The sequence below is a fragment of the Letharia lupina genome (assembly GCF_014066315.1).
Source record: "Letharia lupina isolate WasteWater1 chromosome Unknown contig_2, whole genome shotgun sequence".
NCBI lineage: Eukaryota > Fungi > Ascomycota > Lecanoromycetes > Lecanorales > Parmeliaceae > Letharia > Letharia lupina.
Window position 1 is genome coordinate 747,622 of NW_023502971.1, and position 22,838 is coordinate 770,459.

Below are 22,838 nucleotides of genomic sequence, written 5' to 3' on the forward strand. Positions count from 1 at the left end.
AGATGATGATGCACATGATTGCTGATAGGAGAGAACGTATCCGCCGGACTTCAAGCAGAGGCCCAGAAATCTCAAACATTCAATTCGCTGTTCGGCCTCGTAGAAATCTTCGAATTGGCCCATTATGGTATATGGAGGATGAGAGCAAGCGCTCGATCTATCTCTCTCTCATATCGTGCGAGAACACGAATCGTGTCAAAATTCCAGCTTCAGGAAAGCCAGGCGGGTCAGATATTGCCGACGTGATCAAGGAGATGCATCGTGCGGCGGACAGCTTTTCGGCGGTTTCTGCGAAACAAGGAACCTGAAGCCAAGGCCGTCGATTGGGCGTGGGTACAGAATGAGTTCTCATGGAGAGAGTTGGGACATGCATTGCTGGCGCAAGAATGCTTGCAACCTAATGACACAGAATTTACAGCCTCGGGGGATACAGCATGCGGAACTTTACTTCATCATCAAGTAGGGCGCTGGAAGATGAATATTTTGCATGTATGACACCAGCTTTTGGTTTAGCATGAGACGATTCAGGCTGAACACTAACGTTCGATAGAATCTAATCCGAGACATGCATCACTGCGACACCACTTTATCCTGAGTGCGGTGCTGCACACAAAGAACTTACTGTCTGAATGGAGGATCCCTGCGGCTAATTGCTCCAGACCTCTACACTCACACTGGAACGAATGCGCAACGTGCGTACCGAGGCGCAAAGTCGGGTAGAAGGAAGTTGAAACCAGCAAGCGCAGCGTTACGAGAGCAAAGCCGTACCGGCACTGCAGACGCAAATCTCCACTAACAATGCTCACGCTCCTGCACAGCTCAGCGTCATGCTCCTCGGACTCAGCTTTGATGCCCCACAGACGCCATGACCTTCGCCGCCATCCTCTCCTGCCTGTCCCTCGCCATACTAGCCGCCTCGACTCCGCTCCAGCTCCTCAACCCCCAAATCCTCGCCACCACTTCCCTCGATCCAACCGTCTCATCGCTCAATCTCACCAACACCAGCCTCACGGCAAGCACCAACTGCTTCATCCAACCGCACCACGCCGGCGCCCCCACCCTCCTCGAAACCAACTACCCCGACTGCCTCGTCGCCGTCACATTGCTGCCCGCGGACAAAGCAGCCACGACGCCCTACACCTTCAGCCGCAGGCCGGACGCCGAGGTGCGCCTTCCTTACGCGAAATCGTTCCGGACCTGCAAGATCATCATCGACATCATGGACGAGTTTGAGACGGAGAGATTGAGGTGGCGGGACATCAGTGACACGTTGGAGGCCCCCAGAGGGGTTTTGAGGAAGTGTCTTGGGCAGAGCCCGTTGCCGCCGTTGGGGGGCAGGACGTCGGTGGGGGGTATGGGTGCCATGCAAGCGATTGTTGTTGGGCAGGCGTGGAAGCCTGGTGCTGTGGTTTGAGTTTATTGGCCAGTGAGGACCGCCCTTGGATGTATGGAACATTTAATCATGGTGACGATTTTCTTTTTACCGCCACTGCTCATGCATCACTGAATGCAGTGCGGTTTTTGCAGAGGTGAGGGGCCAAGAAAGTAGCAGTTCGAGCTGTACGGATCCTTGAATATCGACTACTTAAGGCTTAATGAAGAGGTTCCGTTGCAATTTCATGCTCGATATGAATTGAATTCAATCATAAACGACAGGTGTTCCGGGATGTTACCCAAAATCAGCCTAACAGGGAAATTCAGCAGGCGAGGTGTCAAAGCGGTATATCATAAATCCTTGGGTTTTCGACAAGATGGGCATCAATAAGGAGGTTTCTTCGCAATTCAATGCTTAATGGAGCGAGCCCCAATCATTAACGACAGATATTTCCGAGATGCTAACCAAGGAGAAGTGAAAGCTGGGGGCGCTGAAACCCGCCTGCTTGTTTTGACATCGATTCGGGGCATCAACCCGGACAGATCTGTCGTACATGAAGGAAGTGGTTTAAACAATGGTGAAAACACCCTCGCCGATGCTGCTCTTGTCGATACTTGAGGACTCCGACTGCCACTTTCCTGACACCTTGCATGGCCGGCAGGAGCTTTCGAGTGATGCGTTGACGAAATAGCACAAATGTTAGAGGCGCGAGTCGTCAGAGATTTCCTAGGAAAACTCGTCTTCCAGTGGGATTCATTGAAAGCTGTGACCACTATATCTGTCTCCTCCGTTCCAGCAGTCTGAACACTCTCATATGTCCACGCCGTTTAGCCATCGACGCCGGGGTGTCGCCCATTGTGTCTCCGAGATCAATTGAAACCCCCAGATCCAACAAGATCTCCACGATGCCGTAGTGCCCACCAAAGGCAGCAAAGAACAATGGCGTTCTTCCTTGTCTGTCCTTTGAACTGGGACTTGCATCGGCAGACAGCAGTGCTTGAACTGTCAAAATGTTGCCCAATACCGCTGCATGCATGAGCGGAGTCTGGCCTCTACCATCTGTTGAGATTTGCTGCAGCACCTGTGTTGTAGCTACCCCGCAGGTGGCAAATAGGGGGTATAAGTAGCCCACTCAGCACTCTCATAGCTACCTAATCAATCAATCCTTCATATCCATTTCCACTACCATCTGGGACGTCCGGCTCGACTCCCCGGGCTAAAAGTTCCTTGACCAGATCGATTTTGAGGTCGGTGAATCTCGTGAGCCTGACATAAGAATCTAATGAGCCGCTGGGATAGGGAGTCTACCGTGTCATGGAGCCGGGCAAGGTCGAGCCACTTCTTTGGTACCTCTGCCAAACCACAGTTTCACGAAAGCACTTGGAGGACCCACACACGTCCAGAACCGGCCGCCGCCCTGAAAAGCTTGTCATTTAACATGGCCTTATCGCTCCGCTCCAGTAAAAATGTCATCAAAGACCTGTGGTACCTGAAATTCCCTGCTGCTGCTTGTAGCACGTCGTGTGTAATTTGTAAATCGATGCCGCGATCGATCAAGAAGTCGAGTAACGGCACTGAGTCAAAGTCTGTCCTTATTATACTTATTAGGGCCTCTGGACCAATGACAATATCCTCCACTACATCGAGGAGGAACCTCAAATTCTTCCCAGGCCACACCACATTCTCTGCCGCTGCTTGAGCCAAGTCTTTGAAGATATCTTCAGTCACCTCGGCTCTCCAGGCTCTTTCCCAAATGAGAGCCAAGCACTCGGCACGACTGTGTTGAGCTGCCGCGTGGACCATTGTTCTCGTGACAGGGAGGTCGATCGCTCTGTCCAGCAAGAACTGCACCATCTCTAGGCGGTCGCTCATCAATGCCCCCACTACGACGGCTTGTGTAATTGGCGCAGACGTATGATCTGAAATGAAGGTCATCGTCCGCATCGGTCCTTTCCGAGCAGCTCTCTCCATAACCTCCTGAGTGACGTCGACCTTGCCAACTCGACGCTGTAACAGCAGAATCAACTCTAGGCCGAATGTGTCATTTCCTGCAGCTTCTACTAGGAGAGGGTTCACAATGTCGAGAAGGTTCACCCTGTCCAATAGCAGTCCCACTAATTGGTCGCCAAATGAACGGTTGCTAGCCGCTGCCAGCAGAACTTTCCCTGTGATCTCCAAACCTTCGAGTCGGTCCAGTAGGAGCTGCAACGTCTTCTCCGATGCCAGGTGGCTCATCATTGCCTCCAGCACTTCCTCTGTCATTTCCCAATCTCTTCCCGAGAACAACTCGAACAATTCGTTCCTAGGGCCTATTCTTGCTGCGGTCACGAGAACGTCTTCTGTGATCAGAAGATCCACTGCATGTTCTAGCAACCGCTTCATGATACTCGGTCCCTCAAACGCGGACTGTGCAGCGATTTTCATCATTTCTGTCATTTCTCCCATGATCATCCAGTTTTCGGCCTCGGCTAAGAGCAAGCTCATCATCTTTGCTCCTTCAGGATTGTTCCCTGCAGCGCACCTCAACACCGGGCCGGTAGTTACACCACCTCGATCGAATAGCAGCCGCAAAGTTGACGCGGTGCCGTTGGCAGCTGCTTTATTCACAAGGGTCTGCGACATCTGGTACCCGTTATCCAGCAGCAAGCCCAAAACCCTTTCATTGCAGTTCCCTATCGCTCTGTTGATGGCTTCTGTCGATATCCTACCGGAACCACCCCGATCAAGCAACAAACCCAAAATCTTCTCATTCTGGTTCAAAACACCAGCGTTAAAGATCTCACTTGTTATTCATCTCGACCATGCAGCAATTGCATGTCCTTTTCGTCGCCCGATATTGCGATTGCTCGCGGGGGTAATTTGGAGATCTTTTTTATCTAAAAGCCGTATCATGACCTCCATATTGCCCTCGTGCCCGGCCTGCTCAAGGATCAGGTCCCAAGAGATTCCGGCATCGTCAGTTTGAGGCAGTAATGAATCAAATCTGCTTCCGGAACAGAATTTTGCGGCATACTCGAGAAGGGTTTGTGACACCTCTGAAGCTTTATACCTTGCCATCAATCTTTCCACTATCTCCTTCCCTTCTTCCCAGTAATTGACCAACTCGTCGACCAATGTTGTGACTTTTTAATTTTGCTCTCGCGGAGTACCCAGTCCAGGGTGTCCGGGTCCATTTTCAGTGCCACTAGAGCCACCAGATATCAAGAAATTTCATCCTCACTACGGTTGCTCAGAAGTAGCTTAAGCGCCTCGCCTTGGTTATATCCAGCCGCTAGACGCCAGCCTTTCTCCCTGTTTTTCGGGGGTTGCCCTTGCAAACGCGTGCGAAGAATCTCGCAAAATCCGTAAGCACATGCAACATAATAAACCCTGTCTTCGGGCTTACAATCGAATCTGGGATCTAGATAAAACCGAAGATTACCGTCCTGTATCCTGCGCTAGTTAGATAGCATCCATACGTCCAACGGCGAGAGATCATCAGATGCATCAGAGAGGAAAAAGCGAAAGGCTCCCTCGAAACAAGAATTGCTTTTCCTCCTTTCTTCTCCGATCAACTGGCAATGTCTGGCCCAGAAAATCGTAGCATCATTATGAAAACCTCCCAACAATTCCGCGGTAGATGCAACTTCCCACGAAGATCAAGGGCGTAATGATGTTGCAAGAAAGCCTCTGCAACTGACCAGTTTGATGAACCGATGAATTGTAACAAGCAGGTCTCGGCTGCAAGGAGATGACACGAATTTGCCATATACTCAGCTCGCTTCTCGAGGAACTCTCGCACCGAAAGATGAGCAAACCTAAATACATCCAAAAACCGTTGTCGACCCAACGAAGTTATGACAAAGGTCGAGGACATGTTCCTTTGTAAGCTCTTCAGTGGGAACAGTATACATTGCTACAGCAGTGCAAAATTCCGAGGATTTCATTTGCCTTTGCGCACAGAGCAACCATTTCATTATGTTGCTGATGATAGACTGGCCGACCTCGCCTGGGTACTTCAGCAGATTATTCTCGTAGGCCTCCAGGTAAAGTTGCTCCAGTTTGGGTGGTAGTCGCCCCAATCTTGCTCGGACATCTTGATCTAGTTTCATGGTGCAAAGCATTTCCAATTGCAGACTCGCCCATCTGAACATGCCATCAGCGCCTCTACTAACTGCATCAATAATCAAAACTTTCAGTGCCTCCTTGGCGTGGCTGTTGCGCAACAAACGTCGCTTTTTGATTAGTTTGTCGGTTTCTTCCCTGACAAAGACCTCGATATCCCCTGAGTTTCTGCTGGAAACAAGATCAAGATGTGGATAGTCCCGAAGCGTGCATACGATATCTTGGTCGTCACGACTCGATAGAAACACTTTCACTAGCCCAAGCGAAGAGTTCTGCAGCAGACTTTCGATCCCGTCTAGGAGCATCTCCCGCTTTTCGGGATCACATTCGTCGAGAGCGTCGATGACAATGGTTGTCATGGAATAAAGTTTTACCAAATTGGTAATGAGTTCACAGCTCTCTTCTATTTGAAGACCCCGAGAGCTGAATCCTTGACCTTTCCTCTCGTACTTCTCGATGACTGGAGGCAAAAGCGGAAGTCCAGGCTCTGCGCACGAAAGTTGTCTGACGACGCTGGAAATTATGGCAGCTGGATCGTATCGTTCGGGTTCAGCGGCATTTCGGGAGCAATAGAAGTAGACTGGGGGTGGGCTGTTTCCAGCCTCGAACCTTCTCACTGCGTCTTCGATTACAATAGACACGAGTGTGCTTTTTCCGGCGCCGGCTTTCCCGTGAAGTCAAAGGAGAGACGATGTGCTTCCTTTGTGCCATTCTGCGTATATTGGATCCTCGAGCAGCCATTTGCCTGTACCAGCAAGAATATTCTTCGAAATCTGCTCATGATGTTCCAGGTAAGGCTGTGAGGAAATTCACCGCAAGATCTCGTAGCGCTTAGAGTTGTCCAAATGGTCTTCGACGCCATTGAGCTGGCTACTCATTCGAATTATGGGTCCATCGATGGTACGGACGAGCTCCATAAGCTCTGCATGCCTCTCGGAATGACCGACTGAGAGTGCCTCGAGAGAGTTGCTGAAATTGTTTTGATTTTCTCCATCCAAGATAGCAGCCCAACGATCCACGTTGGACTGCTCAAGGTCCATTTTTCTGGCAATACTTGCAAATTCGTCTTCCGTGACGAAGACACTCCTGAATATGCGTTTCGGCGAGCTCTGATCGAAGAAGCTTCTAGCTTTCCGTTGATACAAAAGTATCGTCGAGTACAACCGAACGAGCGCATTTCAAGCTCTATTGAAGCCTTTGATGTACGACGTAAATAGGTGTCCTCAAAGATCGCATATCGCCCTATCATTCGTGAGATTGATTCCGCGCCTTCGACGACAAAGTCAAACTTGACAATGTCACCAACAGCAACCTGTAAGATGAAGCGAACCCCCGCCCAAGGAAGCGCAGCATGTCCAGGGTCATATTGCACGACAGTATCTCCAATCTGTTTGGACATGTTGATCCAGATAACCATCTTGTTGAAAATATCCCGCAAAACTATGTTCTCACCATTACGACTACGCCTACTGAACTGCCATCTTTTGTTGATGCATTGCTCTTTGGCGCTCTCTGTGAGCACCTGGAGGTCTGAAAGGATGTCCAGCCTATCTTGGCCATCATAGAAAGCGAGCTGTTGGCGATCGCTTTTGGTCAACTTCTCTAGGGCGGCTGCCCAAAGATCTTTGCTCGACGTAGGCATGCCAATCTCGAGACCTTTCTTTTACCAGTTCTTGACTCTCAGGCGGCTGGTCAGCTTTGGGCCAAAAGGAAAAGCCGAAAATGTCTTAGACAGGATGGTGGGGTTCGTGAATGATCAGCCTTACGCACGTCCTAATTACTTCACCTTGAAGCGCAAGTCGCAAATCCATATTTGTGACAGTGGAGAAGGACCACGAACCAGGTCGATGAAGAGGGAAAAATGCATTTTGTAAACAAGGAGCACATGTCATATAATTTCTAGCATCTCTCTCCTTGGGGCACTGGTGCATCCACCCCGTTCAGTAGAATGCAAGTGTAAGCGTACACACCAACATATTGTATCAGCGCTGCCGTACCTTCCTTCCCAAAAGCGTGCTCTGCCCGCTTCCAATTAGCTTCGGTCATCGGACCCTGCTTATGTGAAAGCTCTATAGCCACGTCAAAGGCAACGTTTCCTTGCTCATCAAGAGCATTGTCTCCAAAAGGCTTCTTCCCACTCTTCACACTTCCGATCTGAGCCGCCGTGAGGCTTGTAAAGGCGGCAACCCGTTCATGTGCATACAGTTCGTACTTGGATTGGAATCTGCTTCCCGTCGCTAAAATGGCGACTTCTCGTGCTGAACCCGCCAGACCTGGGAGCTTCCCTAGCTCAACGACGAGCTTGAAGAATGGATCGACGAGGGTGGGTGTGAAGAGCAGAGGAGCAAATGGACCTATAAAGGCACCATCTTCATTTTTGTAGAGGAATTTGTCGCCGAATACGCTCGAACAAATCTCCGACGCTTCGTCGTAAGCTTTATGCTGGTCGGCAGTGAGGGAGGATGGCGCAATTGGAGAGTATCGAGACATTCTGGAGATGGATTCGAGTGTTCGTCTGGAGATTTGCGAAAAGCGGAAGTGGAGGATAGCGACGTCTATGAGTAGTCAAGCCCGAAAGATCCCGTCGTTGCGTCATGGCTACCATCATGAAAGCAAGATTTGCACTCCTTACAGTGTCAGCAGTGCCCAATGGGTAGGGTTCAAAGGTTATTATCGCGCAATACCATTACAGGCTAATGCTATAGGCAAAGACAGCAGGCAGAGTCATATCGCGGTGTAAGAGAATGAAGCAAAAGTCATGCATAGAGGGTGAAAGCTCTTAATGGAATTGTAGAGATCCTACAGTTGCCAGGAAATAGTGGCGATTTTCTCGAACTTTTTTCAGAACCCGTCATTTTGTTTGCAAGGGAGAAATGGTAGTATTTGTACAAGTCAGGCGCAGTGCCAGCAGAAAGTGACATTTTTCGTAAACATTCCCCAAAAATCTATTCCTGTTGAAGATCCTTGATAGGAAGAGTCGATTTGTTTTGATCGATATCCACAAAAAGATGCGCAAAAGACATTCTCTCTGTGCATGACTTTTGCTGCTCTTATAATCCTTAGGCGCGCGATAGAAGGCTGCTACGAGTAGTCCCGATCGGGACGCGTCTCTATAAAAACCGCATTCTCAACCCTACCACACAAAAAATTGCGGAAGATACTGCCACAAGAGGCATGAGTGATACAGTAGCATTCTCTAGGTATATATGTTGTTGTCTCCCTTTGTAAGAACTACCGCGAGCCTTCGTCTACGCGCACAGTGCTCCTGAGTCTGCACCAAGCCTTGCTCGTCAGGCAACCAGGTGTCTGCTGCCCACAAAACCTAACGACTACACAGGAGTACTCTTCCAGCAAATTGTAAGATGTGTAAATGCTGCATTGTACTGGCTTAGCTGTAATTCTGTGGAGGGGCGAAGAGCCCTTCCCAATGATCTCACACCTCACCTCGATCTTGATGATGTGTTGTGCAATACTGCATCGCAAACCCAATATTATCTCAATCTTCGGAGCTAAAGTACTTGTCCTAAAAATATATATAATCGTGAGGACTGTTTCTCAGGGATGTTTCTACCCAAGTCTTAGGGTGTAAGGATCTTCTCCTTGTCCTCAATGGTGAATGCTTTGCTTATAATTAGCCGCTAGCCGCCCGAGACGCTACGCCCTACGAAGCTCCAAGGGTTTTGGAAGTGATGGCTGTCTTCAAGATCAACACCTCCGTGTTCCGGTAAAGCCGTTGTTGTGTACAGCAGGAAAAGGCACATTTGCATCAGAGAAGTCTCTTCACCTAAGACAGACTGCGTGACAACCTGGTAAGCAGTATCGATTTGGTCTCTAGAGGTAGAGTTTGCTGAGGTGATCGGACAGCTCTCGACATCATCATCAAGTCCCAAATGAGAACCTCTCTTTAGGGAGACAGACCATTCGAGAGGCTGGTAAGCAGGTCAAAAACTCTTGCATGAGAGGACGTATTAACAAGCCTTCACAGCTTCGGACAAAAATGGCGCCTGTGGTCCTGAACGATGTTGCTATGTTTGATTTTGACCCAACGGCGGTCCCTCACCTCCCTGCTGAAGTATTGAACATTGTTGTCGCTTTCATGGACATTGCCACCATTAAAGCAACACGCTTGACAAGCAGATTCATGGCAGATGCCTTAGCTCCGTTTGTCCTTGACAAAGTCTGGATCTCACCAGCTAAGGAGGATCAGACTAAGCTGAGAGAGATTTCGCAACACCCTACTGCACGCTTGATCGTTCGGGAGATAGCGTATGACAGCACTGTCTATTGTGGAAGCCTTTTCAAGCTATCCGACTATATGAAGGTATGTCATTTATGTGACTTCTTCCTGTTCGGGACTTCAGTCCGTCTCGCGAGACTTGTTTTGCAGGCTGGAAAAGGGCATCTTCCCTGACCTTGTCGGTAGACTTGTCTGACAACTTGAGGCTGTGCTATGGAATCGCGAACTTTTTCTCTCGTTGTGCACCCCAGACTAGTCTTAGCCGTAGACTTGATTTTTTGCAAAATTCATGCTAACTGGAAATCAACATCAGGCCTTAGGTACGAGCAACACTCTCGCCAATTCAACCTATCATCATGGTCGGTTCGGAAATACCTCACCGGTGACATACATCGCAGCGGCAGTGAAACGTGGTCACAATGTTTTCCAACAGTATTACACCGAACAACGGGAACTCAGCCTGAGCTATCAATGCCAGCATTTCACCAGAACGGACATGGAAAGAATAGACCTACCAGGGATTAGAGGCCGTGGCAACTTATCAGAGCGGCTTGCCAGCATTGATCGGACCGGTCTGTCTGAAGTTATACAAGACATGAGCGTAATCCCTTCCCTTCTCGAATATTTCGCTACAGATCTCCGATGCCTCCTAGAAACCCTTCCGCTTCTGCCAAACGTTCGACGCTTCACGATCTCCGATCAACGATGGGTAAAAGATCAGCGCAGAAGGTGGACGTGTCTTCCTGACGAAGCTGGTGCTTTTCCAAGGGACAAGTCTTTCATGATTCAGAGAAGACGTGATACCGGTAACCGTCTCGGTTATGATGCTGTGATCCTCGATCCCAGACCATGGCCCAGCAGCCAGGACAAATTACCCAGAGGCAGTCATCTTCCAACATGGTACCGTGGCTTCTGGATCCTGACGCAAGTGGCATCAATGCTCAAATACGAGCAACTCAAGTCTTTCACGATCGATGCCGACGGCTACAGAAACAGCAGCGGCATCTCCCACACCGTGCTCCGCGCCATTGACCCCATAAAGCTACAGCACACAGTCAACGCCTTCAAGTATCTCACTACTCTCAAGATGGAGATCAACACGCACGAGAAAGATCCTTGGACAGACTTCCCTGCCACTCTTGCCGGCGGGAACATAGCGAAGATGCTGTGCGCGGCCGAGCGCCTTCGAAGCTTGGACCTGGCATTCGATTCCGCCGAAACCCAGATCACAGATCTGGACACTCTGGTTGGAAAGGACCACATCTGGCCACAGCTGAAAGCTTTGACCCTCACCAATATGTGCTTAAATGGGGATCAGTGGGCGGAATTCCTAACTCGGCAGGGCGGAGTGCTGCAAGAATTGTCCATGATCGAGATATCCTTTTGGGATCCCGACAACTCACGGCGCATGATGTTTACCACGATTGAAGCCATGGCACTCGAGTATTTCTTCATCGTTTTTTCCAGTGAAGGAAATGCAACAGAGGCTCCCTGCCTGAAAACCGGAGGCGTTTCTGGCCGTGCAGAAATCAAGCGTATAGCGCGGGCCATTGCGGCTGGTGAGATGTCGCTGTGAGGGGGTTTTCCGCAGACTTTTCCATTGTCGTTATCAAGAAGGAGCACTAATTTGGATCGTTAAATGAGCTGGAGCCTCACAGAGCCGACGTTCCTTAGGCTATTGAAAGGTCGTTGTACGTATCAAGCAATCGACTTCAAGAAAACTTTCTCCAAAATGGCTTTCACGTACATTAGGAATTGCAAATGCCTTCATCAAAGAACTCGTCACAACCTTCCAGACCCTCCATCCGTCCAATCAACCCAAACCCACTCCGCTCACAAAGAAACCCCACCCCCCATATTAAGCACCTGCCCATTCATCCACTCGCCATCCTGACTGCACACGAAAGTTACCATCTACGGCCCCCTTACTGCCCAAATAATCACTAAGGTTCGGCCACCCCTTCGCCAACGCACTGCTACTAGTCAGCACCTCCTGTGTAGATCTTGGAGTCAGCAATGTTTATTCATGCCGGTGATGAGGGCCGTTTCGCCGTTGAGACGGGAGGTGGAGGGGGACGAGAATCTTGAAAGTTGAGGGTGATTGGTGGAAGAGACGTGCTTGGGTAAGAAGATTGAGGAGGTAGTCGTAGCATGTGGAAGAGTGCTCCATGTTCGATTCGAGGATTGAGATGCTGATACCTCTCCGCAAGCACAGACCAAGAGAGATTCTGTACTCATCCTCAACGCCCAAACCCTCCTCACAGCAGACCCCGCTATGCAAGTCAATCTCGTGAGAAGCCGGTACTAGACCGGAAAAAGTAACAGTCGATAGATACGAAACACGAGATTCAGGCTGGACTATGTCTGTTCAAGCCCATGACCATGAGTCTCATACCGTCGGCCCTTGCTGCCTCTCTCAGTACGAGCGCATGTAAGAGTATGTAGCATAAGTCATGCATAGAGGGCCATCCGAACTTTAATTTTTCTAAGTCCTACAGTGGTAGCCCTATAGAACTTTGCGGAGAATCATTAATTTCTCCACTGTAGGACTTAGAAAAATTAAAGTTCGGATGGCCTCTATGCATGACTTATGCTACATACTCTTACCTCGCAGCGTGATGCTGCCGTCCCGGCTAAACATTGTGTATAAGCATCCTTTTTGCAAAGAAGATCCAAGCCTCATACACCATGCTGAGAGATTGTGAACCTTGAGAATACGAAACGAGAAGCAAGCTTCAGACGGACGGTGCAGAAGGAAAAGGCGCAGAGAGGAGTGCGGGAGTGGGAAACGCGAGCTCATATACTTTGCGTTGACCTTTTCCGGCATGCAAGATGCTACATCTTCGACTTGCCAGCCGAGCCTCTTGTCTCGCTGCAGACGAGGACTGATGTCTAGAAACGTTGTCAACGTACCCACACGGGTGACAGAGATACCTACACACCTTGAAATGAGAAATTTGATAATGGTTTCACATCGAAGAAGCCTAGCAGAAAGGTTCTGCGTTGTAATTCACAGATCTCGATAACACTAATATACCGTTGCGCAAAACCTAATCCATAATGAGGGTAATCGTTGAGTTATTCCAGCTGACAAGGTGAAGGGATTTCTTGCTGTGTGCAGTTATATCTGTCACCCGCGCCGCGTGGTACCTTGGGTCCTCACAAATTTGAGGCTAAAGCCCGTAGGGCTGAGCCAATTTCCTGACCACGAGAGCTGCCCTGATGGAAGGGAATAGAGCAAACTTTCAAAGCTACCCGATTATCGTCCAGGGGCCACCTAGCTGGACTCCATCCGCAAGACTCTACGCAAGGACAGTCCGCCTAAAGATGTCCGAGACAGCAATACCGAACTCCAACGGAGACCTCTGGCTCTTCGGATACGGGTAAGTCTCCTCCAGAGGCCGAAAGCTCCAACCCCGGACGGAATCCCCAGCTTCGTCAAGAACAGCGTGAGTTGACCTCTGATCCCTGTACCGTAGAAGTCTCATCTGGAAACCGCCTCCGCATTACGGTAAGCCGGAGTGTGTTCGCCCGCTTCCTGTTCGTAGCGTGGACCGCATCTCCAGCACCCAAACATATCCCCTGACGAAGATTCTCCCATCACCGTTCGAACTCCCGCCCGCTCGAAGAAAGAAACAAACCCCCCCATCCATCACCGCACGCAACGCGAATGACAAGTCCGCCCCACTAACCCGGTCCCCAAACCCCAGACCTCCGCATCCCCGGCTCCATCACCGGCTACGTCCGTCGATTCTGGCAAGCCAGGTACGCATCCCGCTTCCCCACCCCTCCCTCCGCCAACCGCCCTACAGTAGCAATCCCACCCGCTGACAAAAACCCCCCCTGAAGCGAAGACCACCGCGGCACGCCCTCGTCCCCCGGCCGCGTCGTCACGCTGATCGAGCGCGCCGTCTTCGACGCCCTGGCCGCCGAACCGGCCGCGGCGGTGCCCGACCGGGTCCACGGCGCCAGCTACCGCATCCCGGCCCCCCACGTCGACGCCGTGCGGGCGTACCTCGACCTGCGGGAGATCAACGGGTATTCCATGCGGCGCACGACCTTTTGGCCGTCGCCGTCGCCGTCGTCCGGACCCGATGACGCGGCGCCGCCGCCGCCGCCGGTCGAGGGGTGCCTCGTGTACATCGGACTGCCGTCGAACCCGCAGTTCCTCGGCCGGCAGTCCCCGCAGGCGGTGGCGGAGGTGATCGCGGGGAGTGCGGGGCCGAGCGGCGCCAACGCGGAGTATCTCTTCATGCTGGAGGCTGCGTTGATGGGGTTGGGGGAGGGAAGCGTGGATGAGCATGTTAGGGATTTGGCTGAGAGGGTGAGGTCTTTGATGAAGGGTGGGAAGGGAAAGGGTGGTCGTAGCGGGGATGGGAAGGACGGAGACAGCGAGCTGAAAACGCAGGCGGTGGAAAATGAGGTCGAGAGGATCAGGAGTGGGGAGAGTGGGCGGGCGGGTGAGGAGACTGAGAAAGTATCACAGCGGGAGAGATAGATTGAATGCCATCAACACTAGCTACGAGGTCATGATTTGGGAGAAGCCTTTGCAGGAGCACTATCTTTGATTGCTAATTTTTGGACGTGGGAGTTGAACCGCTTGTCCCCGAGTGTCGTAACTAGCTTCCAGCTTCGAGCCAAGGTGAAGAATCAAAGTAGAAAACCGTGCCATGTTCGCTCTATGGGAAGAATATGAAGGTGTGCTGATGAAGTGTGGCAAGCAAGGTTGGTTGTGCTAGTGAAGTGTGGTGAAGTAAGAAATCGAATGCAAAGAAACCTTTTTGTTCCTCCACGCCTGCTTGCGCCTCTGCGATAGATTGCTGCGATTAACAGGCAACCTCCAGGTCTGAAAAGAGAAAATATCCAGGATCGCTCCGATGGTCTAAGATAGCAGCCCATTTCACTTGCTGAGGTTGGTCTGATCCCGTGACACCGAAGTGGCCAAAGCATTTCACACATCGTATCCTTTCTGCTGCTTGTTGGTCGTTCCGTCTGCTTGATCATTCTGTCGTTTCGTTCATTGACATGTCGTGCGCAAATTCAGGCCGTGAGGGGATCAGTGGTAGGTCTACCAGCCGCCCTGGGCGCTGCCACCACCACCTTGCTGCTGGTCGTAGCCTCCAGAGCGACCTCCGCCACCGTAAGACTGACCACCACCGGAGTAGTGCTGGCCACCACCGTAGCCTACAGGCACCGTCAATACAGAGAACCCAAAGGACAAAGGTAAATGTATAAACTCACTACCGCGACCTCCACCTCCGGAGTAGCCACTTCCACCTCCACCTTCACGTCCACCACCATAGCTTCCTCCACCTCCGCCTAGACAAGTTAGCAGAAATCCATGGGTAAGCAGGGCCGACACATACTATATCCACCTCCCCCTCCACCGTAACCTCCTCCGCCTCCAGAATTGTAGCCTCCACGACCACCAAAGCCGCCGCCACCTCCTCCTCCTCCACCGGAGCCACGCTCGGAAGCTTTGTCAACGCGGATGGTACGACCATCGAATCTGAATTACATTAGCCTGAAGGACGTCATCGAGGCACGAGATGGGGAAGCCTTACTCGACGTTGTTCATCGCCTGGATTGCAGTGTCGGCTTCCTCATCTTGGCTGAAGCGCACAAAGCCAAAGCCACGGCTACGACCGGTTTCACGGTCCTTGACAACAATCTGTGGTACCACTATCAGACTGAGGTTTGGAATGGTCACGTGGAGTAGATCCTACCGCTTCATCGACCTTACCGTACTCTTCGAACTTGGCGCGAAGAGAGGTGTCGTCGGTGTGCCATGCAAGGCCACTGCAGTTGCGTCAGATTTGATAGCCGTACAAAAGGATATGAGTGATGGACTGACCCAATGAACAGCTTCGACATGATTGAGTGAGGGTTCGTTCAATTTCTTTTTTGTTGGGCTAACACATTCTCAATCTCAAGACTCTCACACAAGACACGCCTCCGCTGATGGAACGCAGGCAAGCACAAGTCTATTGAACACGGAAACATTGATGTAGTACATGACCGACGCGCAAGAGCAAGGAATTTTGTGCATTTCGGAATCAGTGTAGGAGCAGCAGACGAACATGGCAGGGTCCTTGAAGGGTGTCGTTGCTAATTTGAGGATTGGGAGTCGCACGAGATGGAGCAAGAAGGTCGAAAGAGTAAATACTGATCCACGAGGAATCAGTTGGATTGAAAAGATTGAGGTTGGAGGACTGGTTTGTGAAAGAAAAATTTTAAAAAAAAGAGGGAAGGTGGGATGTTTGTTGAAGTTAATGTAGGTTGGGTCTGAGTGCCCCACTATGATACACGCTAAGCCCTAGGCTACCTTAGTCACTCCTGGGAATTCTGGACCCTTGGCCGCTTTTTGGACCGTGGCACGTTTTTTTCTTTTCACTTTTTTTCACACTGTGCGCTCAGGTAATGTCAGCGAGATGAGAAGATCCAATGGGACAAGCAGCAGCGGCTATCAAAGGTAATTGGTTGGATGGAAGGCAGTGGTGTGACTATTCTACGTACATGTGCATATAGAGAACTGCAGGCAAGTGATCATCGGCCCAGATGACCTTGAATCGACGATGCAGCTTTTTTTTTCCCTTACCGCCTGCCTCATTGGCCAGCTTTAAAGGAAGGCAGCTTTGTGTCTGCCAGTCATACCTACTTTACCGTACCGTATTGCCTTCCAATCGTCAGCCTAGCCTCCGATCTCCGATGCCAAGCACGGCCCCGTCGATGAAGGCAATCAAGGAAAGAAGATGAAGCACCAAAAGGCAAAGAAGGCAAAGAAAGACTTTCGGCTGTCCCCTCTGATCATCCGCAGTCTACTGCAGTCTGCAGCCTCTAAGATTAATTAAAATGTTTTGTAATAGTAGTACCTGAGTACGGAAAGTAAGTAATGTAATGTACTTGACAACTCATGTATATCAAAGGACGGAAGGTGCTTATGCGCAATCTCCTTCCCACACAGCTTTACCTTACTTTATTCTTGCAATGGCAGATTACTAAAACTAGATCTTAAAAGCAACGCGCTGACCTTCATCTTCAGGCTTACTTGTAGTGCTGTGGGTGTATGTTGAATTCAGAATCGAAGTGGCCAGGTCAGACAGTGATAAAAACGCTCAACTTTCCATCCGGTGCATCTATGATCACGCCCTGTAAAAGGACTTCGGTCTGCTCTCGATATGCCATTTCAGTCCAGCTTGCACCTGCCAGTCAAGGTGAAAATTGCCCTTGGTCTGCTGCTGCAATACCACCTCTTTTACACACTGCATGATCATCATGAACACATGATGGCAAGCTCAAACTGACCCCCCAACTCCTCTAGACTTCAAGCGGCTACCCCAGCAGCTTCTTCGCTCTCTTTCATTTCCGGGCTTTCTTCAAACGCTACCTAGGTGAGGGTATAATATGTCCGACGCCGAACGACAATCACCAAGGGCAGCAATTCGCAATTGGCTCCAAACTACTGGCAGCAAGTCGACTGCAAAGCCCGCCGATGCATCTCGAGAGCAACAAAACATTGAGCGGGGATCGAGGCATCGTTCGAGGCAGCACCACACGAGGAGGTATCCATCAGAAACCAAGGATCGGCATGATGATAAAGCTGGCCAAAAGCACCAAAAAGACAATAAGTGTGGGACCCGGCAGACACGTGTCGCAGATAAAGTCCTCCTCGTCAACTCGCACCAAGCACAACCCCAATTACACTTGAGAGAGAATACTGCCGTCATTTCGAACGGCCTTGGTCTCGCGGAGCGATTGGGACTCCATGCACCTTTTCGTACCTTCAAAGATCACAGCGATGACGATATCCCGGACCTCCGAAGTCACCCACGGAAGCGCAAGCGCAGCAGGTCTTCCACGAGCTCTTACCTCGAACCTGCAGCAGCCAATGACCTCTCAGAACATGACCATGACCGTTTTCGTCATGCCACGATACTACGTACGCGGAGTACAGGGCCAGTGCTTGACGATAGAGGCCAGCACGTTTCACCTACGGCGTCCCAGGGTTCGGAGATAGCGTTACTGTCTCCAAAGAAGCTCCCGAAATCTTACGAAAGGAGACCAAGACACAAGACCCGCCAAGATCGCTATGAGCTCAAAGACAATAACAGAGCTAGCGAGAAGACGAAGCAGGCTGCGAAGAAAGACCGCGGGGAGAAGAAGCAGAAGAAGCACAAGCGTAAAGAAAAGTCCGGTGCAGCTTTGATGCATGACTTTACCGCGCAGAACGTGGCCCACGACCGTCTCACTGTGAGCTGCATTCAATGGTCGTATGTTTTATGAATGTTTGTTGCTAATACTGAACCAAAGCTGAAGCCCACAAAGACCCTCGGCTTGTTCGGGAAAGGCAGAGCGTCTTCACCAGTAAGAAGAAGGGGCTGTAGGTTCACCTATCTCTATCGGCGGTTGATTAGCACTGACAAAGGCTCTTCAAGTACCTGATCTTGCCTTCTCCGAAATGATCTTCCTCAAATCTTGTCGAGAGAAGCCCAAGGACTCGTTCGAAGACTCGTCTAATAGGCCCTCGGAGAAGAAGACGCGGCGGAAGTCGACTAAAGCAGCAGACACAGAAGCAGAAATTTCAAGATACTTCATGTCAGCAAAACCTACAAGCCTCGATGTGATGAAACCTCACGGTCAACGACATCAACAAGACAGGGGACGATCCCGAGACCACGAGTCACCGCAAGCCTTTGTCGATCTTCCAGATAGGCCTTTCCTAGGATTTGGAAGCTGTGGCCCTAATACCTCTATATCTCCAGCGAAAATACCTGTCAACACAGATTCGAGAAGCCTCCATCGTGAAGACTCGTGGTCTCCTACTCGTTCCACAAGCTATCTTACCTGGTCCCAAAGTGTGAGGCCGTCCTTCGGCTCTCCTCTGCTCAATAGGCCGTATCATGTTGAACCATTAACATCATCAAAACTATCTAATCGTAAACGTAAATCCCCAGCTCCTCATAAAGGCCAGTACTCGTTACCATCTCTATCTCCACCTTGTGTACCGACAACTTCTTCGAAAACCCAAGATGCTGCCTCCATACCTTTCTCGGCGCACGAAAATGCAAATGAGGGTCCAAGCCGGAATAGCGAATCACGGTCGGCAACGGGTGAACGGCTTAGGTTGAGGGAGAAGAGTCAAAACCACGGCGATACTGGAATCATCAAGCTTGATGCTGCAAAGATTCCACACGAAATTGAAGACTCGATCGCAGACAGTACTCACCCAGCCGAAACCGCCACACATGACGGCCCTGAATCGGCATTACTCTCTCGAAATGAAGCTACTTGCCAGTCTTCAGGACATGAGCCTCAACGCGAGCCTCAACGCGAGCCACAAGCTTATGGCGTGCGCCCTTTCTCGGCCCAGATGCCAATCATCTCACCACATAAAGACCCGCTCGACGATGTGCTCGAGGCACTTCTCACAGATTGCAATACTAACGTTGCTGGTAGCGATCTAGCCTCTCGTGCCACATCGGGTCACCGCAATCTTTATGTTAGGGAGGAAGAGGGGATACCAGATAGAATTCAGGAATATTCACGCATGCCTGCTCGCGCCTTCGTTAATAGTGTCTACGCTCCCGAGGCTTCGGCGTCCGCCCCAAAATTTTCTGGGAAGCCTCGCAGCGCAAGCCTTCAACAGGACTTCCCGCATGACAGTTCCATTTCTACGCATACACTATCTAAGGGGGACCTAAGTTTTTCGAACAGACCAAGCTTAGGGTACGCTCCAGGCTACCGACCCATTGAAAGTGAAGTGGACTCAAGGAGTGCATGGAATGGTTACGGCAACCTTTACGAAAGGCAACAGGAGCAAGCAGATCCTAGGCCAGAAACTTCGAGAGAAAATAGACCACCTTACATAGCTCTGCGAGAGAACCTTTCAGGCTCGTCGCGAGAGACGGACCACACCGCTGCACGCGACGAATACGCACAAAAGCTTCATTTTGTGGAGCTAGGAGACGGATTTGATGATCACAGGCCTTATTTGTATAAGACGGTACAAGAGGGAAATGATAATGAAGATTACGAAGAAATCAGGCATGGTGAATGGGATATTGATCATGGGACATCGTACGATTCTGGACCATCAATCTTCCATGAGTCTCACGAAGATTCCAATCATGGAATTATGGCCGAAAATAATGTCAGTGACTACCAGCGAAGAGAGATAAATGCAGATCATGAGCAGTCAGTCGCACAAGAGGCCGATCAGGATGAAGCTGAGCCCCACCAGCTCTTCACAACAAGCATACCAGACACGTACCCTTCATGGCCGAGTCATCACATCTTCAGTAGAGATCCCGGTCTCGAAAGGTGTGCTGCCGTTTCTCAGGTTCATGATGTTGATGTAGCTTTATCTGGATTTTGGACACCCCACAAGCTGTACTGAGAACCTCTGGTTTTTTTGATGATGGGAACTTTGAGCGTTAGTTTGGTGTCGGTAGCAGTTTTTCATAGGCTTGGAATGCATGACTGTCCCTCAATATGAGTTCTTACTGCCCATGGTGCCCATCACCAGGCTTCCGCTTCGGTTAAGATGTGTCTAGTACAAGTATGCCAAGCCTGCTAGCCTATCGATAAGATAGAGCTAAGGTACCTTAGGCCGTAATCAGTGATTTATCCTTGCATTTACTTTAAGTACTTACCTGAAGCTACTCCACCAAACGTCCAGGGCGCCTATTTGATAATTCACTCAGCTACGTTTCTTGTTCGATTTCTTAGGAAGCCTCCGACAACGATTGTACTTCTTCGACTCACAGCATAATTTGAATGTCACGATATGGGGTTTCCAATCTGATATGAAACAGAAAGAAGAGATCATGCTAAGCACCTGATCACGAACCTGTGGTCTATGCATTAGAATATGGCTCTCCATCAAATACCAACACGATCCAGCTATCATAGTCCGAGTCTATCTCGAACATGCAGTGTGAGATTTGTCATCGCTCCGCCAGCAGCCGACTGCCCTTCAACTGCACGCTTTGCGCTCGAGATGCCCTCCATCAACCCAGGATACAGCTGGCCCAGACACTGTTGCATACGGAATCCCTAGGGAAAGAGGTGGAACAAAATGTGGTGGGGACCTCAAAGAAGGAGAAGACCAGGTCTTCGGCAGGCACCAAACCCTCAGATGTAAACCACACCTGGACCGTCCACCGTGCAACTTCCAACCAGTTCATATCGGAGGAAAAGACCCAGACTATTCTCAGTCATGTCGAAACCCTGCGTGAAGAGACCCAGAAAGTCAAAGCTGAGATTGCGGCAAGAAAAGCAAAGCTCCTGAGGCGACGTTCAGAATTCGCTTCAGCGAAGCACGAGCTGTCTCAAAGCCAAGCAAGCGCCGTCGAACCAGTGGACAAGAGCATCAAGCGCACCGAACACAGATGGGATGTCATGCACAACAAGACGGCAGAGTCTCGACTATTCCTTTGCAGGGAAGTAGCGCTGCTCTACGGCTTGCATCAACGGAAGCGGAAGAAGGGTGGATTGGGCAGAGATGTCTACTTCATCGGAGGAGTTCCCATTGCTGATTTAAGGGATTTAAACAGTACGCACATCCTTCATAGCTCTAGCCAATATACTAAACCGTTTTAGATGCAGCACCAGCCCATGTTACAACCTCTACCACTAACCTCGCCCACCTCACTCACCTGGTCTCACATTACCTCTCTCTTCGCCTCCCTGCCGAAATCACCCTCCCTCATAGCGACTATCCTCTCCCAACAATCTTCTCACCTAGCTCGTCCTACACATCTCGCGAAGTACCGTTCCCAGGCTCTACACCACATCACTCCTCACACAACAGTCCCTCAGCCTCTCGCCATTCAGATAACCGCCCACCACCAAGGCCTAGGCCGTTGCACCTCGACAAGAAGTTGTCTGCGCTCGCTAAAGATGATCAAGTAGCCTACGCATCTTTCGTAGAAGGTATCACCTTCCTGGCTTGGGACATAGCCTGGCTTTGCAAAACGCAAGGTATGAACGTTGGTGGTAGCTCTTGGGAAGAAGTCTGTGCTATGGGGAAGAATCTGTGGCACTTAATACTCGGCCCTCCACCGCGCCCTCCAGTACCAAGAGAAGTCTCAAGCAGAAGCTTTCCGAAAATGCCCACTAGTTCCCGCATTCCCAATACCTCAAATGGCCCACCTGCAGCGGATAAAACCAAAGAAGCGCCAACTCTAGGCCACTTCTCACATGGCACCGCATATGGCTTTCTCGCATCGGCCTCTGGGGCAGAATACATGCGTGACTGGCGATTGCAATCCCCCGTCAAAGTAATTGAGAAGGTCAAGGCTATGCTATCAGCCGAGAGAACAGGGGCAGAGTGGGAGATTCTAGAGGGCAATGAATGGGAGGAGGAGGAAGGGCAAGCTGAAGCACCAGTGCATAATTTAGGCAGTGTGGGCAGAATGCCCAAGATAGAGGAGACCGGCGTCTTGGTGCCAGCACAGGCGGAAGTTGGGGTACAATACGCAGGCAACGGAAGTCGACTGCCTAGGATTGAGGAGACCGGAGTACTTGTGCCAGGCCAGGGGGTAACGATAGGAATCGGTGGCGCAGGGCAAGGTGGCGGCGTAGAGGGAGAGGAAAGCGAGGAGAAAGGGAAGGGCAAGAGTGGGTGGATGAAGCTCAAAAGTAGGTGACCGATTCAACTGCTGGCATAGCCAGCCTACTGGGAATCTCGGATGATGTGTAGAATTCCACTTTTGTTTGCACTCGAAAGAAAGAAAGAAAAAAAAAAAACCTCTCGAGCGAGCAGAACCCACCGTGTGATTGGCCCAAGCAAGCTGCCGAAAAAAAGAGTTGGCACTCTGGGGCGCCCAAACCCCCTCATTCTCACACTGGATCCCTGCCTTGATCGAAATCCCGCGAATCCGCACCCGTTTCCAGCAGACGTTGTGCTTCCTCGAAAGAGCACGACTAATTCACACAGACTTCCGCAAAGGGGGGGAAAAGGATCACAAACCCCCCCCCAGCCCAGCAAGCTCAGTGGGCCTCGTACTAGTACAAAAGAACCGATGTTCAGATCCACGGGGGGGGGGGAAATTCCCTGCGGAAAAAGGATGACGGGGGTGCTGGTTCGCTGGTTTCAGGATCCGAAACGAGGGTCCAGTG

The 22,838-nt window shown here is 50.6% G+C and overlaps 7 protein-coding genes across 7 annotated transcripts; 4 read left to right on the forward strand and 3 right to left on the reverse strand.

Moving 5' to 3' along the window:
* Positions 1 to 865: 865 nt before the first annotated feature.
* Positions 866 to 1,414, forward strand: HO133_004307 (uncharacterized protein; the record flags this gene model as incomplete). Its single annotated transcript, XM_037295225.1, has 1 exon — positions 866 to 1,414. The coding sequence occupies one exon, from the start codon at positions 866 to 868 to the stop codon at positions 1,412 to 1,414; it is 549 nt and encodes a 182-aa protein (XP_037157226.1).
* A 1,329-nt stretch (positions 1,415 to 2,743) lies between these two features.
* Positions 2,744 to 3,997, reverse strand: HO133_004308 (uncharacterized protein; the record flags this gene model as incomplete). Its single annotated transcript, XM_037295226.1, has 1 exon — positions 2,744 to 3,997. The coding sequence occupies one exon, from the start codon at positions 3,995 to 3,997 to the stop codon at positions 2,744 to 2,746; it is 1,254 nt and encodes a 417-aa protein (XP_037157227.1).
* A 1,175-nt stretch (positions 3,998 to 5,172) lies between these two features.
* Positions 5,173 to 7,969, reverse strand: HO133_004309 (uncharacterized protein; the record flags this gene model as incomplete). The annotated part of the gene is made up of 4 exons (XM_037295227.1): positions 5,173 to 6,088; positions 6,293 to 6,608; positions 6,686 to 7,135; positions 7,450 to 7,969. The coding sequence occupies 4 exons, from the start codon at positions 7,967 to 7,969 to the stop codon at positions 5,173 to 5,175; spliced, it is 2,202 nt and encodes a 733-aa protein (XP_037157228.1).
* Positions 7,970 to 9,476: 1,507 nt separating this feature from the next.
* HO133_004310 (uncharacterized protein) lies at positions 9,477 to 11,292 on the forward strand (the record flags this gene model as incomplete). Its single annotated transcript, XM_037295228.1, has 2 exons — positions 9,477 to 9,800; positions 10,030 to 11,292. 2 exons carry the CDS (start codon positions 9,477 to 9,479, stop codon positions 11,290 to 11,292), a joined length of 1,587 nt encoding a protein of 528 aa, XP_037157229.1.
* A 1,751-nt stretch (positions 11,293 to 13,043) lies between these two features.
* On the forward strand, positions 13,044 to 14,214 carry HO133_004311 (uncharacterized protein; the record flags this gene model as incomplete). Its single annotated transcript, XM_037295229.1, has 4 exons — positions 13,044 to 13,099; positions 13,196 to 13,227; positions 13,427 to 13,481; positions 13,566 to 14,214. The coding sequence occupies 4 exons, from the start codon at positions 13,044 to 13,046 to the stop codon at positions 14,212 to 14,214; spliced, it is 792 nt and encodes a 263-aa protein (XP_037157230.1).
* Positions 14,215 to 14,784: 570 nt separating this feature from the next.
* HO133_004312 (uncharacterized protein) lies at positions 14,785 to 15,590 on the reverse strand (the record flags this gene model as incomplete). Its single annotated transcript, XM_037295230.1, has 6 exons — positions 14,785 to 14,900; positions 14,958 to 15,035; positions 15,083 to 15,225; positions 15,281 to 15,387; positions 15,443 to 15,515; positions 15,571 to 15,590. 6 exons carry the CDS (start codon positions 15,588 to 15,590, stop codon positions 14,785 to 14,787), a joined length of 537 nt encoding a protein of 178 aa, XP_037157231.1.
* A 1,530-nt stretch (positions 15,591 to 17,120) lies between these two features.
* HO133_004313 (uncharacterized protein) lies at positions 17,121 to 22,366 on the forward strand (the record flags this gene model as incomplete). Its single annotated transcript, XM_037295231.1, has 4 exons — positions 17,121 to 17,966; positions 18,142 to 20,036; positions 20,735 to 21,270; positions 21,318 to 22,366. The coding sequence occupies 4 exons, from the start codon at positions 17,121 to 17,123 to the stop codon at positions 22,364 to 22,366; spliced, it is 4,326 nt and encodes a 1,441-aa protein (XP_037157232.1).
* Positions 22,367 to 22,838: the final 472 nt, after the last annotated feature.